Raw genomic sequence first — 26,839 nt, 5'->3', positions numbered from 1 at the left:
CCAAAAGAATGTAAAAGACAAAAAAGAGTATAAAATATATGAGGGAAAGCACATTGAACCTTCCTAAACTTGCTATATGACAGTGATACTTACAAGTCACAAGGACGATACGCCCACCCTTCCATCCATCAATAAGCCTCAAACCTGCTGCTCATTATTGCATATTTACCGGCATCAGCCCAAGCAACATAATGCTTCTCCTGAAAAAATGTCATGCTGCAGTTCACACATTATTCCTGTGTCTCATGCTAATGTCCTAAACCACCCAAGTAGTCCAAGGAGGGCAGCATCCAGTACTGGAGACTTCTTCTCAAGGCCTGTCAGTGAATAGAATGTCAAAATAAGTATTAGTGGTTCTATACATTTGAATCAAACTGACTTCGAACCCTTTTTCCACTCTTAATTTTTTCTAACACAAAAGAAACAGTCACCCTGATCAAATGCAGCAGTGTCTGACCAGAAAGGAGGAGAAACCAGCCAGACCCATGTTTGTTTGTATTTATGAAGAGCATACCGGAAGCACCTGTGGCGGCCCCTTTTCCAATCTTGAATGAAAGGGAAGAGATGAGGAGGGATGATGGCAGGGATAGGGAGGGAGAGAGGAAAAATCAAGGATAATATAGGATCACTAAAAGTGTAGACACAAGGGTTACTGAGAAAGTGAGGATTAAATAGCCTCAAACCAGAACAACGGTATAGAGAAGAAGGTATTGGTCAAAAAACACACTATAAACTTGTATGGCAAGATGAGATAACTCGTTTACGAAGGTTTTAGTCACAAAACACACTGACCCCAACTCTTACCATGAACTCAAAACTAACGAAGCTTTTAGTAGAAGACAAGTTAAAATATATGTATATGATTTTAAATAGAACTTAGCCTTCAGAATACCTAAATCAGCAGCTACTCGATGAGCACACATTAATCCTGAGAAGGATACAGCTATAACACCTTGCCCCGGAAAGCAGCTATCACCAACACAGTAAAGACCATTTTAATGAATTAATAACATTACGTAATTTAATGAACTATATATATATATGTACTTATTACCATTATACTGTATATAGGTAGTCCACTAAATTATATACATGTTATAATTCATTTGATAAACACACTTGCAAAAATGTCGAATCACCACGAGGGTAGATTCGTAATTCAGTGAGATTTTACTCACCTTAACGACTCGAACGTAAATCCACAATTCCCGATGATAATTCCTTTCCTCGGTTTAACGATCACCTTGAAAAGATAAGAGAAGAATTTAGAATCGTTTCGTAACCTTTAAATGCCGAAACAGTAATAATCGGTTACTGTTCAGCAATTTTCGGTTTTACGAAGTTACTGTTCAGTGGTACTATTCACTGTTACTATTCCCGGATACTGTACAAATATACAATTAATACGTATTTCTGTACGTATAAATATTATATACGTATTTCTGTACGTATAAATATTAATACGTATTTCTGTACGTATAAATATTAATACGTATTTCTGTACGTATAAATACGATTTAAATGTAAATACAAATTCAGTAAATAAAATTTACTAAATTACCTTTTTACAAAATTACTTTTTACATTTACTGAAAGTAATTTATATTTACATTTACCGAAGGTAAAATTTAATTACATTTACCGTAGTAAATAAAAATTACATTTACATTTACCGTACACAGTAAATTACCAAAATACCCTTCTGTCAAAACTGTTCCCACCGCCGCACGTGGCGGCGCGTGAGGCACACGCGCCACCTCCGGCGGGCCGCGCGTGGGGCCCACGCGCCGAGGCTAACCACGGCGCGTAGCACGCCACCGTTACCTCAAATCTCTCATACTTTCTCCCCTCTCCTTCCCTCCGGCCTTAGGCCGCCCCTACACCACCCCACACTTCCACACGCGCCGCCTAAGGCGGCGGCGTTCATCAACCCACCCATCTCCTCAAATCCAACCAAAACGTTCCAACAATCATCAACAACCATCACAACAATTACACGAAGCTATTCATTACCTCTATCGACGTTTTGGACCGTCGGATTCCCTCGATGAAGCTCTAAAAGTCGCCGTGAGACTCGGTTTCGGAGGAAGGACGATCGATGGCGCCGCTGCTCGAGGTGAGTCTCCCGTGGGTAGGTTCGTGTCGCGGAGGAAGGAGCGAGGTCGTGGTGGTGGCGCCGAGTTCTTGCGATGCCGGCCACACCGAACTCGAAGATTCCGAGGTCAATCTCCGTCGGTGTTGCTCGATCCCCGCTCGGGGTGCGTCGCCGCTACTACCAATCGCTGCGTCGTGGTCACGAGGTCTCAGTGACACCGGCGGTGTCAAGCACGGAGGCGGTTGGAGGGAAATCGCCGGCTTGGAAGGAGAGGTAGGGGAGAGAGAGTCGCGAGGGAGGGAGAGAGAAAGGGAGGCGGCGAAACAATAGAGAAGGGTTTCCTGAATTGGAAACCCTAATTCACAAACTATCCTATTTATACCCGTTTCCAAATTGGAAACTAACTTCTATCGTTAATAACCTTTCCATCCGACGTCCGATTCGAACGTGTCACATGTCCATGCGATCGTCTCGACGAGCTCTACAACTTTCGTGAAGAAAGTTTTCGACTTCGAGCGACGGAATAAAAGTCGATAAATTCGTTCGGAAACGTAACGTTTTCTTATCAAACGTTCTCGGAACGTTTCCGTTTCCGTTTCGTAAAGTTTGCAAACAATCAATTCCTTTTTAATTGAATTTAATAACTTAATGGAATTCAATTCAATTCAAATATCGTTTCAAAAATCTAGGGTTATTACATCTATATATTTCTTTTTGGCGCTTTAATAATCTTTCTCTACTTTACACTTGGTTGGAAGTTTGTAAGTAAATGAAAGCATATTAGTTTCAGGAATGAATGAACCTCATTGTATCAACATTGGAGTTGTTCTAGTTATATAGTACTAGCTTCAAACCCGTGCAATGCACATGTTTTCATTACATTGGTTTGCATAATTTTGTTTGAAGTGTTTTTTAAAAGATAACCATTTTATAATTATGTTTTCTACGACTGATAATTTCAGCAAAACACATTGAATAAGCATATGTGTTTTTACATAATTTTTTGTATGTCTATATGAGGTAAAATTACAAAGAGGTAAATTTAAAAATTCATAATTTGGTGATTTTTTTGTGCTGGCTTTATATCGTATTAGAACTAATTAGTTGTGGAGTGAGTAAAAGAAATAAATTAGTACATTTTCCTAAGATGAAAATAGTCTTCTTGTGTCCTGAATACTATTGGTTCGAGGGCTAAGGCCAAGCTATCTTCAATTCCTCGTAACAGTTGTGTCATCTGATTTACAGTTTGATTTTTTATCTTTATTTAAAGTTTACGTACACTAGAATTTTCGTATGTAGATGACGTTAAAACAGGTTGAATGGGAAGTGTCAGATCTCAATACTACTAAAGATGTGTACATTTCTAGTCTTGTAATTAAAAAAATACACATGAGACCACTGTTGATAATAGATATGCAACATGAAATAAGTACTGCTCAACTTGTGTACAAAGGACTGATGACAGTATGGGGATGCAACTATGCGAGTATAGATGATGTTAGTTTCTTTAATTTCAATAGTTTTTATTGACCATTTTAGTCGTGTCAAAAACAAGATCATCTGGATGGATAATCCCAGACTTACATGGTTGTAAACCAACTGTTAAAATTCTGATTGATGAATGCTTTTCTTTTCCTGAACGTTTATTAGGCGGATGTGGATAATAGTGGCACCATAGACTATGGTGAGTTCATAGCAGCTATGCTCCACCTGAACAAGGTCCAGAAGGAAGATCACCTGTTTGCAGCATTCTCATACTTTGACAAAGATGGAAGTGGGTACATTACTCGAGATGAGCTGCAACAAGCCTGCGAGAAGTTTGGTTTACACGATGTGCAATTAGACGATATGATACGTGAAGTCGACCAGGATAATGTAATTCCACTCATTTTCCTGCTAACATAATTGATATTTTTCGACTCTTTCTTCCCTTAAATTTGCTGCCATTTGATGAAATTTTTCGAGGAAAATTTTGTTGATCGGCTTGTGTTTATTTTCAGGATGGGCGCATCGATTACAGTGAATTCGTGGCTATGATGGAAGACACTGGTTTTGGCAAGGGGTTACAGATGAACATGAGTAGTAGGCATATTAGTAGCTGATCTTCAATCCTATCATGCGGTTACGTCTAATCCACAACATAGTCTATATAGTGAATATGTACTAATATTGGTCTTACATAAATTAGCAGGATTAGTGATGAATACTATTGTAGAGATCAGCCAGGACTCAGGGATTGAAAAGATCAATTAGTGCCTTGTTTCTCTAGAGATTCGTAATTGTATTCAAGGTTTCTTTCTTCCTGTTTTTTTTTAGAGAAGGTTTAGTTTCTTTTCAATATATCAAGATAGCCACCCACATACCACAGTGGCAGATCCACGTGTGGGCGAGATGTCGGGCATAGAGTATGACGTTTTTCTGGAGAAAACCCCTATAAAAATGGCAGAATCCGGCGATAGATGGAGGTACGGTGCAACTGCGCGTCTTTTTTTTGTTGTCTCTACTTTTTGCCCAAAAAACGACGTCGAGAACCCAAAACGACGTACTTTCATTTGTAACTAAAAAAGAAAAAAAAAGGGAGTGTGGACAACTTATCAACTCCTTAGGAGTTTTGGTTTTATGACTTGGTCCTCACTTTTCTTCTTCCTGGTCAAAAAAACAATGGCAGCCACCACTTCCTCTTTCTTTCCATGACTCCATCCCTCGGCTCCCTCCACTCTCGCCTTCTCTTCTTCCGTCTCCAAGTCTCTCAACCCTCTCTGGGCCAGAGCCACTCGCGTTGCTGCTGCTGTTAATGCGGCTAACGGCTCCGCTCTCGGAGCTCGTATGGTGTCAGTGTTGGCGATTAAGACGCCTCTGACGCTTGATTTCAAGACCTCTATTTTCAAGAAGGATAAGATCAACCTCGCTGGTCACGATGAGGTCTTGCTCTCTCTATCTCTATTTCAGTATTTCATAATTGGTCTTACTGATTCACTTATCTAATTTTAGTTTAATTTATAAGAACTTGAGTATCGAAAAATAGTGCATTGTGAGTAAAGCACTTTAGTTATTGTTAACATAAACTTGTTGTGATTATCTTATTTGGGTTGATATATATTTATAGTGTATGATATATGCTATTTGGTTGATATTGATTGCAATATATTGTGAAAGGAGGAAGGGACTTTTTCCATTTGATGTCGGATGCTTCAAGGGGATCAAGCAGATCGGTGTTATTAGTTGGGGTTCTTAGGTGAATGAATTTCTCTCTCGATTATCTTCAGCTAATTGTCAAATGGTGTCACTTTATCTGTTTAAAAGTGTTTGTTATGTGTTTGCTTCAATGGTGGTGGGTGTTTGCGTTGCTCATTAGAATATCTTAATTTCTTACGGATTATTAAGTTTGGAAAGTAAAATCAGCAACACTAGCTTTTGTTGATTGAGAATTTTAAAAACAACATGGCTTCTGGATATAGTTTTACTGGCTTTATATTGTATTGTTACTCTTGTACGACTAGATGTTTTCTTAAACCTTATTTGTACTACAATGCACTCTATGTATGATATATGTGCTTGATTGTGCCTCTTTTCAATAGTAATTTTTTTTCATTGTTCTGTGTCACTTATGTAAACTGACTAATAGTTGACTAAAAACAAGAAACTCTTATTAACTTTATTGTATACAAGGACCTGCTCAAGTAACATGTAATTTTTGCCCTGGCTGGGAAAATTTCCTGGATCCGCCACTGGCCACCCATGTCATCAATTCTAATAGAGGAACCTCCTCCACCGGTGAGTTCCCCCCTATTTGTTCAATATTAACATAGTATTGTGGTAGTACCATGGGCCGCCCGAGAAGATATGATCTCGATCTGCCACCTTGTCAAATTAGAACAAGAAGCGGTCACAAGCATTGTGGATGGCCAGATCATGTCGAAGTCGCCAAATTGTTAAGATGGTTCCTTTGTAACGAGGAAACCTAGCGTTGGGACCAAGTAGTCTTTCCATGAGAAAAGAATGACGTGAAGAAGTCGCCGCTTGTCCTTCCGGATTCAAAATATCTTGCATTGATCCAGATGATTGGGAAAAGGATCCACCATGATAGGAAGAAGAGCCACCATAACTAGGAGAAAGAGTTTGATCAGCCATGGATATGAACTATCATTTTGTCGAGATTTGCAAAACCCCAGGCTAGAGTGTTTTTCAAAAGGGTAAATTATTGTGTAGTACCAAATCAAATCTTAAATTAAAAAAAGTTAATGAAAAAATTTAATTAAAAGATGGTCATTACATTTAATTAAAAATTACAAAAATGTCAACAAGTTTCAAACAAGATTAGAAAAAAAATTAATTTTTAAATATTTTCCGGACTGTTTTGACATTTCTCACTATTTTTCTTCTTCTTTTTTCATTATTCATCTTATTCTAGTCATAACTTTGTTATCTAGCGATGAATTTGAATGTGGTTGGTACTGTTGGAAAGATATATTTTTCCTCTTTCATTTGATATCATACCCACTCCGAATTGACCACCATATAAAGTGCAGAAATCTGTGGAAGGGACTGTTGTTGTCCATGGTGGTGCTCCAAACGTTTTCGGCTAAAGAGCTTAAGGCTCCATAATTCTAGCTATTCGCACAATCATATCGATCTCTTTTGAATTTTAACATAATTTTCACGGTTTTACAAATTTCTCTCGACATCTAGCGGATATAGTCACATTAGGTGTCACACTACTACTTACACTGGTAGTTAGAATATGGACATTGTAACTATTAGTGTGACTGCACTTGTGACTGTTAATGTGTCTGTCATTACAAATACTAATGTGACTGTCATTGTGACTAATAGTGTGATTGTCACACTAGGAGTCACATTAGTAGTTATAATGTTGTCCACTACAAATCACACTTGCAGTCACACCATCAATCACACTAAGTGTCACACTTGCAGTCACACTACAGTCACAGTTGTAGTCACACTGGTTGTTATAATAACGACAATGTGACTGCCACTGTATCTGGTAGTGTGACTACTTATGTATATGGTAGTGTGATTACCCGTGTATCTAGTAGTATGACTATGTTGTGACAATAAAAAAATGTGAAAAAAGGAAGAAGAAAAGAATGAGTAGAATTAACGAACATTTGTATGTTGTTATGTGATCTTAAATTTCTCAAATCAACTATACGATTCACATATCAATTATGACGTTGTCACACTAGTAGTCACATCGGTGGTTACACTAATACTCACACTAGGAATCATCGGTAATCACGCTATGAGTCACACAACTTTTGTAACCACTATCAAGATTGACTTGGACTTTTGACTACCATTGTGAATACTATTGTGACTGACATTGTGACTACTTCTATGTTCTAATCGGAAATAACACTAGTAGTCGCACTTGGTGTCACACCAATAGTCACACTAGGAGTCACACTAGGAGTCACACTGGTAGTTACACTAGTAATGACACCATTAAACGTCACATTTGGAGTCACACTACTTTTGTGACTAGAAAACTAGTCACCTACACTATATGTCACACTACCTATCACACTAACATTGTTCTGGGATATAGTGTGACTGATGTTGTAACTCGGTATGGTAATTTTGTGAACGAGAGTGGATGAAAAACTGACAATTAAGAAACGAAAAACGAAAAAAATAAAGGAATTTCTAAAGGTCACCCAAAAAATGATTTTGGACACCTCTTTCTCTTTAAAGTCCTTCAATGGCGTCGGCCCCAAGCTCAAGGACATCCTCGGTGGTGGCTGCAGCACCAGCACCACATCGTCTCAACCACCACAGCCGACCTCATCACCACCGCATCCTTCACCATCTTCGTTCCTATCGACACCTCCTCCTTCACCAAGCCCGAGCAAGATTTTCGCGCCTCCGATGTCAACCTCGCGCCTCCGACACTGATCCTGCATCCCCACGCCTCTGATACCATCCTACGCACCACAAAGGCTTGACGATGGACAAGGGTGGCACATGCCTTGCTCACTCATCGATCTGGGCTTCAAAGATTCACCATACGGTGGCCTAATTGGAATTTAGAGAAGCAATGTGGATGAGGTTGTGGATATTAGGCTCGTGGACGGCGAGGGTGAGAGGACTGAGGCCGGAGACAAGGTTGAACCCGTCGGTGATGGAGAGGGACTAGGTTTTGGTGATGGAGGTGAGGTGAGGCAACTGAGGAGGGAGGGTCTGAGGGATTGGATGCGGTTTTGCGCGATGACAACTTTTGTAATTTTAGCTAACTTCTTGGGTAACAGTTTAAGATTTTTAACTAGTTGACCAAATTATAATTTTCAATCTCTTATTGATTTTTTATGATCTATCTTTTTAAAAATTGTTATATATATTAATGATGCTAAAGCTTTAAAAGATGTTTAGACTTAACGAATCCATTAAACTTTCCCGATAAATTTGAGACAACAATGTATAGCTTATATATCTGCTACATAAACCAAGTCTGATAAAAACACACATATAAGGGCATATAACACCAACAACGTTAATATAACCTAAATATCACAAACTCAAAAACTGAATGTTACATGGCATTCATGAATTCGTGGCTATGATCGGCTTATGTTTTTACACGAAGATAATCTTTGAAAGGATGATCTATATGTGTGTGTATGATTAATTTTGGATCATAAATGTAATGCTCCTTTTAAATTTTTCAAGCATGGATCAAGTTAGACATGTACGTTTTCTATGAAACTAATATTGGCCCAGACACATGATACTTGACCTAACAGACACCATCTTTTTGCTATGACGCGTTCTAAAATCTGCATCACACCAACCTTCAATTCATCCTTCACTTTCAGGCCTTCTTTTCTCCGACGATGTCGAAAACAGAACAAGAGAAACGAAAAGCTTTGAGTCCCTACCATTGACTCATATTTCCTACTGTCAATTTCACCTTTGCATTATTTGGACCACGTACTCTGTAAACGTCTAATTTTTTTTTCATTTTTTCACTCTAATTCGTCTTTCAAAATAAAACAGATCGATATGAAGAGATACAGGCTGGTGGATGCAGGTGTAGTCCCATGTATGATAGCCTTTTTTCTTGATCGCTGCTGCGTGCTTCATATGGCACATCAAAGGATCAAACCCTCGTGGACACCATATATCGTATCATGCTAGCTAGCTAGCTTGTGTACGAACGTGTATATATTGTGATAATCTAGCTTTGCTTAACTTGTACCTGTTTTGTTCACAAGTCAGATACGTACCACGTACTTTCCCCCTCGAGTCGATCTTATGCATCTCGCTGACGTGGTTCGTTTTGCTAAATATTCTAAATTCAACCACCATTTTAGAATGAAATGTCGATCTTATCAATATGTATCAGGCCGGTGTATATCTTCTCTAACTAGGATTAGTATTCCGCAGAAAATAATTTTGAATTTGCTAACTATATATACCCACAATAAGAAAGATCGACGTACTGATACGATCAATAGGATGAATATCCTGGAGGATTCTAGACAGCTTCACACCACAAGTTTCTCAAATCATTAATTTTATGATCTGATAAAATACTTAATTCTGCCCTTCCAAAGTAGCTAGTTCGATCGAGTTCTGAGAGCATTAGACTAGTGAAAAAATTTGTATCTTTAATTTCGACATATGCCTTGAAGAGTTTCGAATTCTTTTAGATAAAAAATTTTCGTTTACATATGCCATGAAGAGGTCGATTTGCCAGTTTGCATTATTGCGTTTTACGGTTTTACCATTAGAAGCTTGTGCTGATGTCATTAAGAGGTTGTGAGACAATAACCTAATAAGTTACTATTTTGACCACACGTCTGAGTTATTTATTAATTTATTTTTGTCAATTTGACTATGGGCAACCTATTCCGTGGTTGGATGACTTGAATCCACTAATGTATTATGAAATCATGCATAAGTAGATTGATGCTCGGCTTGGAGCCTTGGACTCATTATCTATTACTAAATTGTAAGTTGTGGGTGTTCTTGGTTTAACCAATCAATTATGCACAGTGATAGTACTGCACTAATGCCATCGTGGGATACGTGGAGTTGGCTCAAACAAAGATTAGTGGGACTGTGTCATGGGAACCATTTAATAATCAAAATAAGAACACGGATTTTTGTTTTTGATGAAATAAGAACACGGATTTCTCACCTCTTAATAACCAACATTTAGACTGGACGGCTCATAAGTGGGACTGTGGGAAGGTAAAGCTAGGGTAAAGCGAATCGAATGATATAGAACATAGAAAATATAACATAAATTCTGTTGCTGTTTATTGTAAGGGGAATTGAGGTGCATCCTGTTTGTGTTAGAATTGAGTGCATTTGAGTTTATATAGCATGGGTCAATTTTCTTAGTCAATAACCACGTACGAGGTCCACTACTAGACAGTTGCTAGTGCCGTTGCCACTTCTATCCCCAGTTTACGCATTGCCATTCCTTTTAATTTGCCACCATTACCGTCTTCCGATCCCTGGGAATCACTAGGGGTGATTACGTTCGAGTTCTATCAAATAAGAAATGGAGCTTAGTCGGTACTAATTGTACTACAACTTGTTTAACTGATCGATGATAATACCCTAATTTCATTTCAAAAAAAAACTGCATATATACTTCCTCGGACTTTTTTCAACCCGACGAGACTCGATTGAGGTACACTATAAGTGCGATAAGAAGTGAATTTAGGCGTCTCTAACTTTTCCATACATGCATATTTACTCCATATGAGTTACTAATGAACATAATAACCTTTCAATTGGAATTTTGAATGACTTAGCTAGGCTGAAATTGTAACCTGTAAGGGGCATCCTGAAAAGTATGTAAACTGTACTAAATTGGGGGACCAAGAAATTAACAGATCGACTCGTAGTAAAGGTACATAAATTGTACTACGGTGCGTTTTTAAGTGATCGAGTAGACGTATTTAAACACTTTATAAGAATTTGCTATATCAAGATATATATGGAACTGATGAATTTTTTTTCTTTCGATAAATAATTACAAAGAAAAGTGAATTCCCAAATAGTTTTCCTCTATCCAATCCCTTTAATATGTGCTGGCTTTGTTTCAGCAGAACTGCCTTAAATTAGCAAAACTTTCTGTGCTTGACGTTGAACTTCATAATTCTTTTCCTTCTTGTTCTTCGTCGACTTTGCATGCATGCGCATCGCACCTGATCGAGAGCCGAAAGAACCATAAAGGAGTGGAAAGATTTGCTTGCTACGTACGTGAGTTGAGTCAACGTGTCATGGAATTTGCGGTTAATCCCATTTCTGGTCATACACGTGGCGAATGAATATGGATCGGACAGCTGCTGGATATGGTGGTTAGTTGTAATAATGCTGGTGAACTGCCAAAAATTGCAAGCTAATACGAACATAAGCACCATCGATGCTTCAGATCGATGGGATCACTGCAGCTAGCTAAGGTTCCTAATGGCTAAGCTCAATCACAGTCACGTCTTTCTCACATGGCTTTCCCTGTCCAGGAGGGCACCGCCCATGCCCTTTGGGGCTGGCCGGTTAGCTTAGCTAACTGCTGTGTATGAGACTATGAGGATCTATCAGTACGTAATCCGACGAATTATTCCTTTATCAGATATCATTATCAGATCTCTATTAATTAGAATGGAGGGGATTCATGTATCTTGATTAGGTTTTCAGCAAGCGTCGTAGTCTCTGGTAAATCAAACATGCGACACGTACAGCTAATTTGGTTTAAAAATCAATTAAGAAATTTGGATTCATTAGGGTTTAGAGTTTAAATGCCTTTAGTACGAGACTTGGTCAACTCGAACGAGCTGAGGTGAATTTCCTTATGCGGACTTCAAATGTATAATATAGAAATACAAGCTTTTTCTTCTCACCATTGAACATCATGTATGTAACGTCGATACCCATAATTAACAAACTAAAACATGCCAAGTGATCAGGTTAAACTGCATTAACCTCTGCAGAAACCCTAAAAACAGTTGCACACTATAATATAGTTCGAGTTTCAGAACCTGGGTATGAAATCAAAGAGATTGGCTGCCACGAGGTGAGTATATGGTGGACCAAAGGAGCTGGAGGGACAAGGGTGATCGACCAACGTACAAGCACCTCTGGCGTTGATCGATCCTTATCAGTTATATCGATCACCAGTATTTTGTCCAAACAGGACGTACACCACCAAAAATGTCTTCTGGGGCCACTTTGCCCACACCTATTTTCTTCAGAGCTATAAACTGATGGTCCATCTTCATCGGAGAAGCCTTCGTTCAGAAACCACTGCCCTAACCTTCATTCTTACAAGAAGACTATTATTTGCTGTTATAGATCATATATATCAATAATATCATTCTTTTTATCCACAACAGAAATCCTTTGATCTTCTTTTTTAGGGAGGGAAAATGTTAATAAGAATAGTACATGAAATATTGTCCATTGAGAATTAATGTATATCAGTTTCAAAAACTACAAGATCAGTAAATACCGTTTCCGTTATGCCTTCGCCAAATGATGCGCACAACTGTATTTTCATAACTGATTCCTTTTTTTTTTCAGACTGAGATTTCTCACCACCACCATACCCGGCCCCATCCGGCCAAGTAAATCCTCCTCCACCGATTAGCCTTTATAAATTATAATTACCCGATTTTTCGGAATCAAATTATTTGAATTCTTAGAAATTAATAAAATTTGTAAAATTACCGCATTTGTTTCGCTTCGTGACGTCGTCAAATTGAAAACAGAACTGTCTTCGGAAATCTAAATCGGAAAAACGTTACGTTTCCACAACGCGGGAGTCGACTTTTGCTCCGTCGCTCATTTCCGAACACTTCCTTCACGAAAGTTGCAGAGCTCGTCGATACGAATTTGTGAACACGTCACGAATTCTAATCGCACGTCATATGTGAAAGTTATTAGCGACGGAAGTTAGTTTCTGATTTTGAAAAATGGTATAAAAAGGAATTGTTAAGGACTAGGGTTTCCAATTTCAGAAACCCTCTCTCTCTCTCTCTCTCTCTCTCTCTCTCTCTCTCTCTCTCCTCACCCCGTAGCTCTTCCCCTTGGCCCGAGCTTCTCTCCCCTTCAAGAAAATTTCGCCGCCGATCTCTCGACTCCTCCCTCTCCCGGGCAAGACGTGACCTCCCTCGTTGCCGAGAAGCCACACCGACAACCAGCGATTCCTGCAACAAACTCGCCGTTGTCCAAGCTTCTCCTCCGACGACGCCAGGGCATGAGGCTAGCACTCCTCCACCGCCCCTCACCCTCGGTACCACCTGCGATCGGAGTGGGATTCGAGATCGCACCGCTCCTCACCAAGAAATCGAGCACAGTCGGTCCAAGTCTCTCCGATGACATTCCGGTGGCTTCAAGGCTCGATCTAGGTAATGGTGTGTTTATTATGATTGTTGAGATTGAATTCGGTTGAAATTGTGGCGATTTGGTGGAGAATCGGAGTCGGAGGAGGTGGAGGGAATACCGCCTCCTTAGGCGCGCGTGAGGGAAGGTGAGATGGGCTAGAGGCGGCCTTGGGCCATGGAAGGGGAGGAGAGGAAGAAAGGAGAGGTTTTGAGTAGCGGTGGGTAAGCCACGCGCGCCGGTTTGAGCAGCGCGTGAGCTCCGCACGCTGCCACTGTGGGGAGGCGCGTGAACCCCACGTGCGGCGGCCCGTGAACAGTGATTTTTCAAACAGGAATTTTTTTTTGTAAAAAGTCATTTCTGTACGGTGAATGTAAAAAAATAATTTACGTACAGTGAATGTAAAAGTGATTTACGTACAGTAATTGTAAACATAATTTCTGAAAGGTAAATCAGTAATTAGTATTTACTTGATGAGTAATACGTAAACAATATGTATATGAAAATTAATACGTAAACCGTAAGTATATGAAAAATAATACGTAAACAGTACGTACATGAACAACAATATGTAAATAGTATTTACGTGAACATTAATTTCGTAAAAACCGGAAATTACTGAACAGTAAAACATTAGTACTTATTTGGCATTTGAGGTTTTACGTAACGTTTCTAAATCACTTCTTATCCATTCTAGGTGATCGACACAACAAGTAAAGGATTCGCTCGCGGAATTGTGAAAATTACGCTCATGAATATAAGGTGAGTAAAATATCACAGTGATAAATCTACCCTTAGTGGAGATTCATAATCACACATATTTTAAAAGATTGAACTATGATATGTATATGATATAGTGGGTTGTGGATGTGTATAATTGGTAAAATCGATACATATATATGGGTTGCTATATTATATACTGTCATATTTCCGTTTTCAAATAAGTTCATTTATAGCATTGATGTTTATTTTATTTGAGCATGTCACTTGGTGTTGTACAATAACATGTGAGAACTGTTTTGTACGTGATTTTAACTTGAGTTATGTTAAAACGTTTTTATTATCTTCGGACGTGTTGGCATGTCAGAACCTAGCCTTGGCCGGGCGACAGTTACGATACAATTAGAGCTCTAGTCTATATGCCGGTGTACTGGCGAGAGATGACGGATGTGTTATCGGCTTATGAGTACCCATATTTTTGGATATTGGGTAACAGATGGTTGCCCAATGTCTGGCGGTGTACTGCATGAGAGGTAACAAATGAGTATCTGGTTCTCATGAGTACCTGTATTATAAATGTATTCAGGTAAACATATGGGTTGCCAGATTTCTCATGAGCACTTATATTTCAGATATTATTGGACAACCAGATGGGCCGTCCAATGACTCATGAGTACATTTATAATTAAATATTTTCAGTATTTTTCTGTTGTATTTATATACGAGTTATATTGTTGATTTACCCATACGAGCTGCAAAGGTTACCGGGTTTGTGTTTACAATCCCGATGCACCTATTCGATGGTGTAGGTGATAACTCTACATGTGTTTATTAGCAGAATTGAATAACTAGTATGAAGATTTCGAAGTTCATTTGTTGTAATTTGTGGTGAGAATTGAGAGGACTTTACACTTCCATTTGATATAATGCTTGAATTATATGTTGGTTTTGTAATAATCAATTTGACTGAGATGCTCTATGAACTCAGTAACGATACGCTGTGATGATAAGATGATTTCGATTTATTTGAGATTATTTTAGAGTTTTTCATGACTTCGATTTTAGAGTTTCATACTCGAAATTTTGATATCGTGACATAAATTGATATATAATATATCAAGATCAGTGAGTAACCAAATGATTACGAAAAGTAAGCCATCAATTGAGATTATTACTAACTGAGGGATACTTAATTAGACAATCACTGGTTCACTACTATCCATATTGCTGGGCTCAAAGCACACAAACCAGATATCAAAGATCCCAAATTTCCACCTTATGTTAGTTTTAATTCTATAATCTTGTTGAACTTGAGTAACATATATAGTTTGTTTCATATATACCTTATTCATCCATCACCCGCATAAACAACCCCAAAATACCCAATCAGGTCAAACTTTTATCTTCGATTCCTAGAAGGTTACAAAATGAAAAGCTTTTGAGGAACTCAAGCCTCCAAAACTAAAAAATCACCACCAAAGGGGCCGTGACGGTTGCTATTTCTAGTTGCGGGGCTGTCGGAGTTCGTGGATATCATTGTTTTGCTAGCGGATTCATATATAAATCAGACCATCTCAATTATCGGGTGACAAAGGATAGAGGGATGACGAAAAAGGGAGAGACTCGACCAAAAAAATCTCTATTCCTCGAAAGACAGGATTACCCTTTTGAAACTAACAGAAAACATGAAAAGTAAGTGAGTTGTTCACGGTGTATGCCCAGAGTTTGTTAAATTCACGAGTTAATGTACTTATGTTATAGTTTTAAAAATTAAATAACTTTAATTCTTAATGGGCAATAGTTCATGTACTATTTTTAACATTTTCTCTCTTTTTTATTAGAAAAAGAGATTGTCAAAAAATTAGGAGATCGATCGAATAACAAAGTAAAAATAGCAGACCGCGCATGTGTATTCCTCAAAATTTGATAGAAATGGGAGCGTGAGAGAGCATTGCTTTGAGAGCAAGTAACAACAGTAATTGTATTGCATTATTAAGCATTATGATATTTGCACATAAGTTTAGCTTATTCCCACCTTGAATTGTCAAAGTTTAATATGATTATTAAAAAACAAAACGCCACAACCATATTCTTGGAATACAGAGAAAAGAGTAATGCTAGGTGGCCCATAATTTAGGAGAACATATATAGGGCCGGATCATATACAGGGTGTAGACGGCTTTACAATTTTTTTTCTTTTGTTTGGATAAGAAGCAGAATCATAAACCTTGAGAGCTACACAAGAACCAGTGTGTTAGACATTAATTTATTGTCTTATATGTAAGACTAGGCTTTGCATGGTTAATTGCATTCTGATGCTATTAGATTGTATAACATGAATATATATATATATATATATATATATATATATATATATATATAATGTGCATCTAGGACGTGCAATAAATATCACATCGGCTGGGTGCTTCAGCTTTTGAAATAATTCATTGTCATCATGTGTGCCCCAAAAGCCTTTAAATGATATACATGATGTAGAGCAACATGATCTTATTCATGCTACCTAAATACCAATGGGCGTTTCCAACTATTTTATTGAAAAAACTGCTGATATATGCTCAATTCCCCAGCTTTAAAATTGAAATCATCATGTTACCACCCAAAAAAAAAAGGAGCACATCATGTCTCTAATACAAAAAATGTTATGTGAAAATAACTTAATATATCAACTCCAACCAAGCTCAATTTTAAGTTACACTATGCTCTTGGTCACCATTGCCTGGAACAAGATCACATGCATGCTTTACCTGCATTAGATCAAATTTTTAGTATTAAACAAATAATATGTACAAGAAAATAATAGAGCTCGAATACATACCTTTAATCAAACATTTTTGTGGAACTAAAATGTTTCCATTAGCCTTTTGGATGGTATACATACTCTTTTGGGATTATCACTTTTTGAGGTTGAAAAATCCTTTAAAAAGCAAACACCCAATATATTATAAGAATTTCTCTACGCTAAAAGACTATGATCCGACACAGCATAATTAAGACTAATCATTTTACCTTCAATCCTTCTCCTTCATGATTAAGCGTCTTTTGGTGAAGTATATATGTCATGACAAGAACGTAGCTAGAACAACTTTCATCGATGAGCAAATGCAATATCCAATAGAATTATTGATAAAATTTTATCTTGAAAATAAAAAGAAACAAGAATTATAAAAAAGTAGCACGATCAAAGAAGAAAAGTAGAAAACCCTAAACATTCTGTATCTAAATCAAATTCCACTTTCTTTGAACCCTCATTACGATGGCAAAAAAACAAAATTAACCACGTTTTGAAGGAGGTTCTTGTGATCAGGAAACCTGTTCAACTATAGGACTTGACCAATTAATTGAAGACTAGTTTGTGATCGATCAAATATATATGAGAACAGTAGAATACGCATGTGAGAGGAGGGAGGAGAGGAACGGAGGCTGGAGGAACATGAACTGAGGTATATTAATTTTAGAAATAAATTAGGTTAAAAAGATAAATTAGGAAAAGTTAAAAAAGGGATTTCGTAATTATAAAAAATAGAATTAATAAATGAATAACAATTTATGACATAGGTTTGCCACATAACTTGTCACATATGATGGGTTCTAAATGGTCTATCAAATTATGGGTCACCTAGCATTACTTCAGAGAAAATATGAATGGTAGTGTGTTGTTATATATAAATCAATAGAAGATATGTAATTTGTTCTCTTCCTAGTTAGCTATGGCGTTCTTTGATCATGTTGCACATGCAAGAGCATTTATACAACCCCTTGAGGCTGAACAAACCATATGGTACCAAACATGCACGCAGCAAAACAACAAAATATTGTGATAACTAGCTCGCTAGGTGGGGTGGCAAGCACATAAACCCATTTTTGAGGCTCCATTTATATCTAACCATATGGAATTCTTGCACTTTACTTATATGTCAGCCAGTGAGCAATTCCTGATGTTGAAGGTCAAAAGAGGGTGCATTAGGTTTACTAGACTCATACCCCATGCGATACACACGTTAATTTATCGTACTTGTCATTTTGTAAATCAAACTTTATTTGTCGTTATATGTTCTATTTGGTTTTTGAAGGCTTATTCATTTTGATTTTTAAAAAATAATTATTTTGTGTAATTGTGGTTGATAAAAAAGGTATTTTTGGTAAAACATAATTTAGTGATTTTTGAAGAGTGTTGGCTTTATAATAGTAGAGATATGAAATAATATTTCTCTAATATTTTAAGAGCAATTAATATATTCTTACAACAATATTATATGTAATTGATCGAATAGTAGACACTAGGAGATGCTACTCTCATATACATCAACCTATAGAAAAGCATTGTTACTTTCCCATGCATACACACATTCATGAAAAGAGCTAGAAGAAAAGAGTTCAGGTTCACTATGAACATGCAGGTTCTCATACAAATATTATTAACTCTTCTAGAGCCGGCTTTGCACACGTGCAAGGAGCTGGGCCGCAATTTTTTTTTCTTCATTTTTTTCTATTGAATAATACTAAGAAGTGCAATATATAAGGCCTTTATTACATCAAGTTTGACCATGTAGCTAAAAATAGTCATCTCACTGTTTCTTTTATGGACAAATTGTCCAATCGAATAAAGAATTATATTTTTGGGGTAGTGAACTAGTGGAGGCCGATCAACATATATCATAATTTTTTTATTGTTTCCTCAGTTCCTCTTCTTCTCTTCATATGTCTCTTGCTCTCTTTGATCTCTCTCTCAGTTTGTCGCGATGATCTCAAATCTCATCAGCTACAAGTCAACCATCACCACTCATTGATTCAGGTAAGATAGATCGATTCACTCGATTGTATTTACAGATTGATCAATATTTGCACGAGTACTGGTTATTAATTGTTTGCATTTGGAATTTCAATTTGCAAGGTTGTGGTGGTCAAGATTTTTTTAGAATTGAGGCAATTGAAACTTTGGAGGAGCAGCGGCTATGAGTGAATCATGTTTTCTTATTCAAACTGAGTTCTTGAATTTAGAAATATGCCTCCTAAAAGAAAAGATTTATGGGTTACGCAAAACACATGAAAAAGAAAAAAGAAGTCAAGTTAGTTAAGTCTTTGCCCCGTATTGATACATTCATGAAATGAAAATCAAAAGGTTGGGTCATGATGCAATTGAGAATGATGCAGAGCATAATGATAATGTAAATCATGCAGATGAGACTTCAGTGAATATTTTTGATTCTAGAGTTTAGGATGCCCCGGATAAAAACCTAGTAGATTTGTTAGTAGAAAATGGTCCTCTTAGAGATCTTTCCATAGAGAGTGGCCCACCAGACAAGTTCAATAGACATTTCAGTTCAAGATTCTACACTTGGTATTTAGGGAATAAAAAGAAGTATGATAGATAGTGGCTTGTGTACTAGAAGAAACTTAATAAGATTTTCTGTTTTTGTTGCAACTTGTTTAAAACGAGGCCGATGCGGGGTCAGCTAGCAAATGATGGGTACAATGATTGGGGTCATCTTGGTAGAAGACTCAAAGAGCATAAAATGAGCACTGATCATCTCATTACTGCAAATACTTAGACTGATCTGCGTATTAGATTACAAAGGCATGAAACTATTGATAAAGCTTATCAAGACCATATTAGAATAGAGAAAGAATATTGGAGGAATGTATTGAAAAAGATAATTGCAATTGTGAAATTTCTCGCTAAACATAACTTAGTTTTTCGTGGAACTAATGAGAAGCTTTATCGACCTGTTAATGGTCTCTTTTTGAGTCTGGTTGAAATATGAGTAGAATTTAATGTAGTAATGGAGGAGCATTGTCGCCGAATTATTAATGCTGAAATTCATCATCATTATTTTGGACACAACATTCAGAATGAGTTGTTACAAATGATATCTATTGAGATCAAGGCTAAAATTATAAAGACAATCAAGGATGTTGAATATTTCTCTGTGATTCTTGATTGCGCACTGAATACTAGTCATCAAGAGCAAATGTCACTGATACTTAGATGTGTCAATGTTTCAAAAAGTCCAATTCAAATTGAAGAGTTCTTTTTAGAATTCTTAAATGTTCATGACACTTCTAATTAAGGGCTATTTGAAGAGTTACTAGCTGTGATACAGTCACTAGATCTTGATATAAATAATGTGAGAGGACAAGGGTATGATAATGGGTCAAACATGAAAGGAAAACACCAAGGGGTGCAAAAAAAAAGTTGCTAGATATCAATTCTAGAGCTTTATACACTCCGTGTGGTTGTCATTGTTTGAACTTAACCATTTGTGATGTGGCAAATTCTTGTACAAAAGCAGTTGATTTTTTTGGAGTGTTTCAACACCTTTATTTGTAGGTTTGTCTAGCTTAAATCTTTATGATGTAGCAACGTTTTCTTATAGAAAATCATTTGTTTTTTTAGAGATTTATAATGTGTTTATATCTATTTGCAGGTTCTACAAAAAGTTGGCAGTTCCTAGAAGACAATCTTAAAGGGTTCACTCTGAAATCATTATCCATTACACCTTGGGAGAGTCATATTGAGTGTGTAGCCTCTATGATTCAATGCTATTGAAATAAAAGAAGGATTACTTCAACTTGCTGAAGTTGACAAGGATCCCAAAATAAAAAGTGGTGCAAAGTCAATTGCCACTAATGAGCTAGGTGACTTTGAGTTCTTTCTAAGTACGGTGATCTGATATGAAATCTTGTTTGCTTTTAGTAAGGTTACCAAAATGCTACAATCTGATAATATGAAAATAAATGTTGCTATTGGTGAGGTAAAATGTCTAATTGTTTGGCTAGATAGATTTAGAGAAAATGGCTTCAAGGATGCAATCATTACCACTAAGGAAATTGTTGCTACCTTAAATATTACTTAAGTTTTTTGATGAAAGAGTCGGCGAGCCATTACCATCATCTTCTGGTGAAGAAATTTTAGAGTGCATTATTTCTTTTACCTTGTGGACCAAGTTAAGGGATCATTGCAGAGAAGGTTTGAACAATATCAACAATATGATGATATCTTTGGATTTTTATTTACTTCAGAAACTTTGAATTCCTTAGATGATATTGATTTAAGAGCTTCTTGCATTCATCTTGAGGATGTTTTGAGACATGGAGAAAGTTCAGATATTGATGAGGAAGACTTGTTCAGAGAGCTGAAATTCTTGAGGGAGATATTACCTAGAGTAAGGATAACAACTTGTGATATATTGAATTTCTTACAAGAGAGGAATACTTCCCCAATTATTAGACTTGCATATCGAATATTGTTAACTGTTCTTGTTACTGTTGCTTCAGTTGAGAGAAGTTTTTTCAAGTTAAAGTTATTAAAGTCTTATTTGCAATCAACTATGTCACAAGAAAGATTATATGGACATGCTTTGATTTCGATTGAGAATGATTATCTTGGGAAATTCAATTGTGATAAAATTGATTGATGATTTTACTGCTAAGAAGGTAAGGAGATGAATTTTTAAATGAGCATAAGTGATGATGAAAATGTGAGAGGTTTTCAATGAAGCATCCTTTGTAATTACTTTAACCTTGTATTGAATATTTAGCATCTTTTGCAAGAATTATTTGTGGTTGTTGACCGCGACAACTCTTTTGACTAGGGCTTAAACGTGGCATTGGTTATGGGTTCGATGGTTGGCGATGAGATTACACACCTCAACGTTTCTGATGGGCCTTGAAAGTGAAGAGCTCGACTTTCGTTGGGTCGCTGAAGACATTATTGTGGCCAGGGCACTCAGGTGCAATACCGAGCTGAAACCATTTCACATGGGCCCCTGCAGGGATTAGTCTCATGCTGGAGTTATTACCTTCGACTGTGGGGATACCATGCAGCTCCGGTTATGGACTGCCCTCTGCTCACGCACATGAGTGCCCATGAGCATTGAGGCCCCCGAAAGGGACAAGTGTCATGAATTAGGGTTGTCAATTCCGATACGACCTGATAACATGACTCGAAACCCGCATGAAATAAAACAGGTTGAACCCCCACGATTAAAAAGCGGTCAATGACGGGTTAAGCCGTCATGACCCATTTAATAAACGGGTCAACCGTGGGTTAACCTACTAATATGAAATGAACCCGCATGACACGATTAATATAAAATCAAGCAAATATCTATATAAAATAAATATATATACGACCCATTTAAGAAAGTAACATTATGTGTAATAAGGATTTAATACGTTTTTAATCATTTTGAAAAAAAAGGTAATACGATAAATTATTTTTCTTTAAATCTTGATTTAATTGGTTATTTTATGCAAAATTAAAAATATATATATATATATATATTAAATGGGTTAAACGGGTTGGAAACATGTAACCCGTTTAATAAGTAGGTTGAGTTTGAATTTAAATTTTTGGCACAATTAATAAATGGGTTGGGTTTTGGTTTATATTTTATAACGCATAAAACACCTTAACCCGACACGACTCATTGAAAGCCCTACCGTGAATCCAAAAAAAAAAACTTAAAGGGCCGTATTCTAGAGCCGCCGAAAAGTTTGAGAGTCTTCCTACAAAACACACGTTCGTATAGATTTGCAACACAAGAAAGAAGACGAATTTTTGACTCCTTTTATTGGGATTTGACAAAATGACCCTAATCTTATTCTTGTTTGAATTGAAGTACCAGAATCTCTCTAACACATAACGAGCCAAATATTGAGCCACATGATTATTAATTGTGTCTTCTACGGAATTGGCAACAAAGAGAGTATCAAATTCGGACATGAGAACCTTGTTACTCTGTGTTCCCGCGCACAAGTGATCTGATACCGGCATTGTACAATATTCAGACCTGAAATCCTATCTTAAGTTCTTAACAGAATCCGTACGACCGACTTCAAGTAGATTGGCTCAATGGTTGCCGGAAAAATCAATGAACTCATTGTTGTGGTTCAGATATACATTAACAACAATAATATCAAATTAAATCTTATTCCAGAATTTGACCACCATTAGTCCAATATTACATTCAGTATTTTGAGAGAAAATTGAAATACATACGAATTATGAGGTCCCAGTAATATAATCAATCACCCTGAGATGCGTACGTACTCATGACGTACTGAATATTATGCAATTCTGTACTTGCTGATGAAATGAATTCCAATAATAGAAATGGGAAGAACGTACGTACAGTGTTTGTTTTAGCAAACCACCAAAATAGAAAATTAGGGTTCCCTTTGAAACAGGTAACTGAGACTAAACCAGAACCTCATATTAAGAGGCCCTCCGAAATTCCTGCAAACAAAATTGATGGCCGCTGTCGCATTAGACTACTTGATTAGGCGGCACATACAATCATCATCAACCCACCACTCGAGGTTAAACTTCATCAATGTGTAAAGCTGGTTAATATAATTGATTTGCAAGTTAGCAAAGCTCCAACAGTGATCATAATCCATGCATGATCCCACACAGAAAACAAAATCAGCAAAATTCCACACAGTACAGCAACAACGAAATCGTCCGAACACGTGTACGACAATGATGCATGAGTAGTAGTAATTATTGAGTATGATTGATCATATTGCTCCATCCATTAATATTTTGGTGAATTATGTGCAGTTGAAGGGGTTGTTGGGTCATTTAGACTCTTCCCTTCTTGATTGCTTCGATCCTTTATAAGGAGTGGGATGCAACCCACAAGTTGAATCATGCATTACAACTTATTCCAAACACATCAAAAGTATCTGTAGCTCTGTCCTCTTCTAGCCATAGCGTTCTCTTCTACTTCTCTCTTTCCCCGTTAATCAAGGTATGAATGATATACCGGATTATATATACTTCATCTTTCCTACCTTCAATCATTGGTATTGGACTTTGATTTTAATAATTCTACCCTCACTACTATGTTACGTTTAGTATACTATGATGCAAACCCGCAACTAAACTCTTCCACTATTTGATGCATCTGAATCATGGATTTCGTTTCTTCCTCCCTTTCAACTTTCTCAGGTGTTTAATGATGTCAGCCAATCCAACTATGCTTAGTTTGCTTAATCTTACTTATCATTAAATCTCTAATGTCTTTCATATATAAGAACTACTTAAGCACATTGTAGAAGATGATTAGATGAGGTTCCTAGCTTCCACTCTCTAGAACCACTCCTTTCTCCTCTTGAGTTTTCTCCTTCTCATTCTTTTTTCAAATACAAAATCACGGTGAGTGTCGTTCAATATCTGGTAAGATAGGTTTAGTGATCTGGTTACCTTTGTGGTGTGCCTTCCTTCGCAACTGTACACCATTCAATCCATTACTTTGTTAGCTTCTATACCTACCCCATCGAAAAAATTTACAAAACAAATAATGTGCATAGGGCGAGCTGTGATGCCTGTGAAGATTAATTATTCTAAGACTAAACTGGTTAAAAGTTCTTTTGAGCACTATCACATGCACGTACATGAACTTCACTCCCATAATTAAGTAATTTACATTTTCTTTTTGTTGAAGATGGAAAAACTAAATTCATCAGGGTTGGCAAGAACCAAGTCCGATCAACTGGTGGAGACAGTGGCAGATGCGTTCAAGTCACCAACTTCAACTGAGACCGCTTCTGTGGCGGCCGAGGGCGGCAGCGGAACCCTCTCAAGGAAGTCAAGCAGGCGCATGATGGGAGCTTCACCGGGGCGTGGCAGCGGCAGTGCCAAAGGTAGCACACACATAAGGAAGACTAGAAGTGCTCAAATGAAGTTTGATCTGGATGAAGTGACCAGTGGCGCCGCTTTAAGCCGAGCCTCCAGTGCTAGCTTGGGGTTCTCATTCTCCTTCACCGGCTTTACTGTTCCCGCTGATGAAATTGCCGACTCGAAGCCTTTTAGCGACGACGACGATATTCGTAAGTACTTACTTTGTTAAGCGTACAGTACAAAATGCAACTGGAAGAAATACATAATGAAAAACATAACTTGAAGAAAATTTATGCCAGAACAAGAGCTAGAAGAGTGGCCGATTCTAATGGCAAAATCAAGTTAATCATTAACTTCTTACTATTTGCATTATTGCATATGAAAGCACACGTTTTGGTTTCTGGCCTTTTCTTCTTCTGTGTATATTGATGATATATGCATGTTACTTGATCTCCACTCGCAAACTTTTTGTTTCTAATCATGTGAATCTTTTTCAGAAGAGTAAGAAAGGATTATAAATTTATTTACCTTTAAAAATAACTGAGTAGCTAGCTTCATCAAACCAAAAATAGCTGAGTAGCTTGATAAACCAAGTGTTTTTTTTTTGGGTTACAAATGACGGTCAAAAGAACCAAAATAAAACTAAGATATGCTAAACCAAGTGTTTTAGCCTTTATATCAGAAAATAAATAATCACTTTTCTTTATTGCCTTTATCTAATTATTTCTTCAAATTACCCATATGCCAGAGAAAATTCTTTGATTAAAGAAGAGTTTGTACGCATCAAGAAAGGGCAAAAGTGCCAACTCTTTGATAGAACCACTCATCGTACAAGGTCATAAACAGAGAAATGGCAGTATATGGTTTATAAAAAGTGAAACAGTGCCTTACAATGACTAGGATGTGTGAAGAAATTGGACTCCTATGCTCCCATAAACGGGGAAAACCTTTGGCTCCTATCACCATTTAATTATGAAGTTTTTTTTTCCTTTCTTTTGATCATGAAGTTTGAAAGGGAAAAGAACCCATCTTGATTGTTTCTGGTTTTCCACAAAAAAAAAAATCAAAATTGGTCGATTGGAACAAATCTTTCACTACTCACTGTATAGTCTGTATTTACATAACGGTATTTCTTCACCAATTGGTGAACTGGATAAGTGAATAGCAGAGTAGAGACTGGTGTGACATTTAATTTGCACCCACCAATAGCTTTTTGGGTCCTCTTTCTGAAGATCTGTCCTCCTTTTTCCATGAAACGTCTGGATTGGATTGGTTTGGTTTGAGAGGTTGAGGATGATGTTGATATGAGCATCATCAATTAAGTAACATCTGTTTTCGCTACCCATCATATTCTTCTAATCAGTATGATCGTGTTGACTCATATGGTTCAAAGAAGATATGCTAGTCTTAAAATGGGTCCCAAATATAGGTGAAATGAATCTAATGAAGACTTAATGATCTGATTCCCAGCTCATTAGAAGTTCTAAACTAGCTGATGAATTTTTAGATCAGTCATATTTCCATACCCAAGTAAAACCAAAAGTCTTTGCTTTATAGTAAGTTAGCAACGGAATGATAGATTTGTCGATCATATTTTTGAACTTTGAAACTGAAAAACAAATCCGAAATGAGACAATAGTGTAGATTGTAGAATTACATAAGGTATCAACATGTAGTTGATTGCTACCTGCCACTCTTCTGAACAATTATTAATGAAGAACTGTTTGTTTTGATCTCCTTATATTTGTACTACTGGTAGTAAAATGGAAGTCTTTATAATAAAGAGATTCATTGCTTGCTGCAGCCGAAGATCTTGAAGCCGGCATCCGAAAACCGAAGTTTCAAACCGAACCGACCATGCCGCTATACCTCAAGGTTTTACTCCATTTCAAGTACTCCTTACAAGATTACCAAGTTGCTTCATATGCTTTTCTTGTCCTTGATTCCCAAAAACCATTAGAACTCTGCATAAACTACCGGTGTTCAAACCTGTGTCTAGAGCGAAAAATTGATGTGGTACT

General features: G+C 37.1%; 2 protein-coding genes across 20 annotated transcripts in view; one reads left to right on the top strand and one right to left on the bottom strand.

The window, feature by feature from the left end:
* Positions 1 to 26,839, bottom strand: part of LOC126800175 (prolycopene isomerase, chloroplastic) — an 81,784-nt gene that overhangs the window by 13,489 nt on the left and 41,456 nt on the right. For 2 of the 5 annotated variants that reach the window (XM_050527481.1, XM_050527484.1), the window contains exon 13: positions 94 to 317. The exons of the other annotated variants lie outside the window; for them this stretch is intronic. In XM_050527481.1, coding sequence (XP_050383438.1) covers positions 244 to 317 — 74 coding nt within the window. In that variant the 3' untranslated portion in view covers positions 94 to 243. The remainder of the gene's footprint in view (positions 1 to 93; positions 318 to 26,839) is intronic. 5 annotated transcript variants of the gene reach the window in all.
* Positions 1 to 26,839, top strand: part of LOC126800170 (ABC transporter G family member 22) — an 80,372-nt gene that overhangs the window by 18,197 nt on the left and 35,336 nt on the right. For 2 of the 15 annotated variants that reach the window (XM_050527458.1, XM_050527466.1), the window contains one exon: positions 26,623 to 26,693. The exons of 9 other annotated variants lie outside the window; for them this stretch is intronic. In XM_050527458.1, the coding sequence (XP_050383415.1) occupies positions 26,623 to 26,693 (71 nt within the window). Of the gene's footprint in view, positions 1 to 23,851; positions 23,947 to 24,642; positions 25,028 to 26,622; positions 26,694 to 26,839 lie in introns of those variants that run through there. 4 more of the 15 variants (XM_050527452.1, XM_050527455.1, XM_050527465.1 and 1 more) reach the window with 4 other exon arrangements.

This window comes from Argentina anserina, chromosome 6 (assembly GCF_933775445.1).
Source record: "Argentina anserina chromosome 6, drPotAnse1.1, whole genome shotgun sequence".
NCBI lineage: Eukaryota > Viridiplantae > Streptophyta > Magnoliopsida > Rosales > Rosaceae > Argentina > Argentina anserina.
Note: the sequence above shows the minus strand (reverse complement) of the source record. Positions and strands in the feature narration are given on the sequence as shown.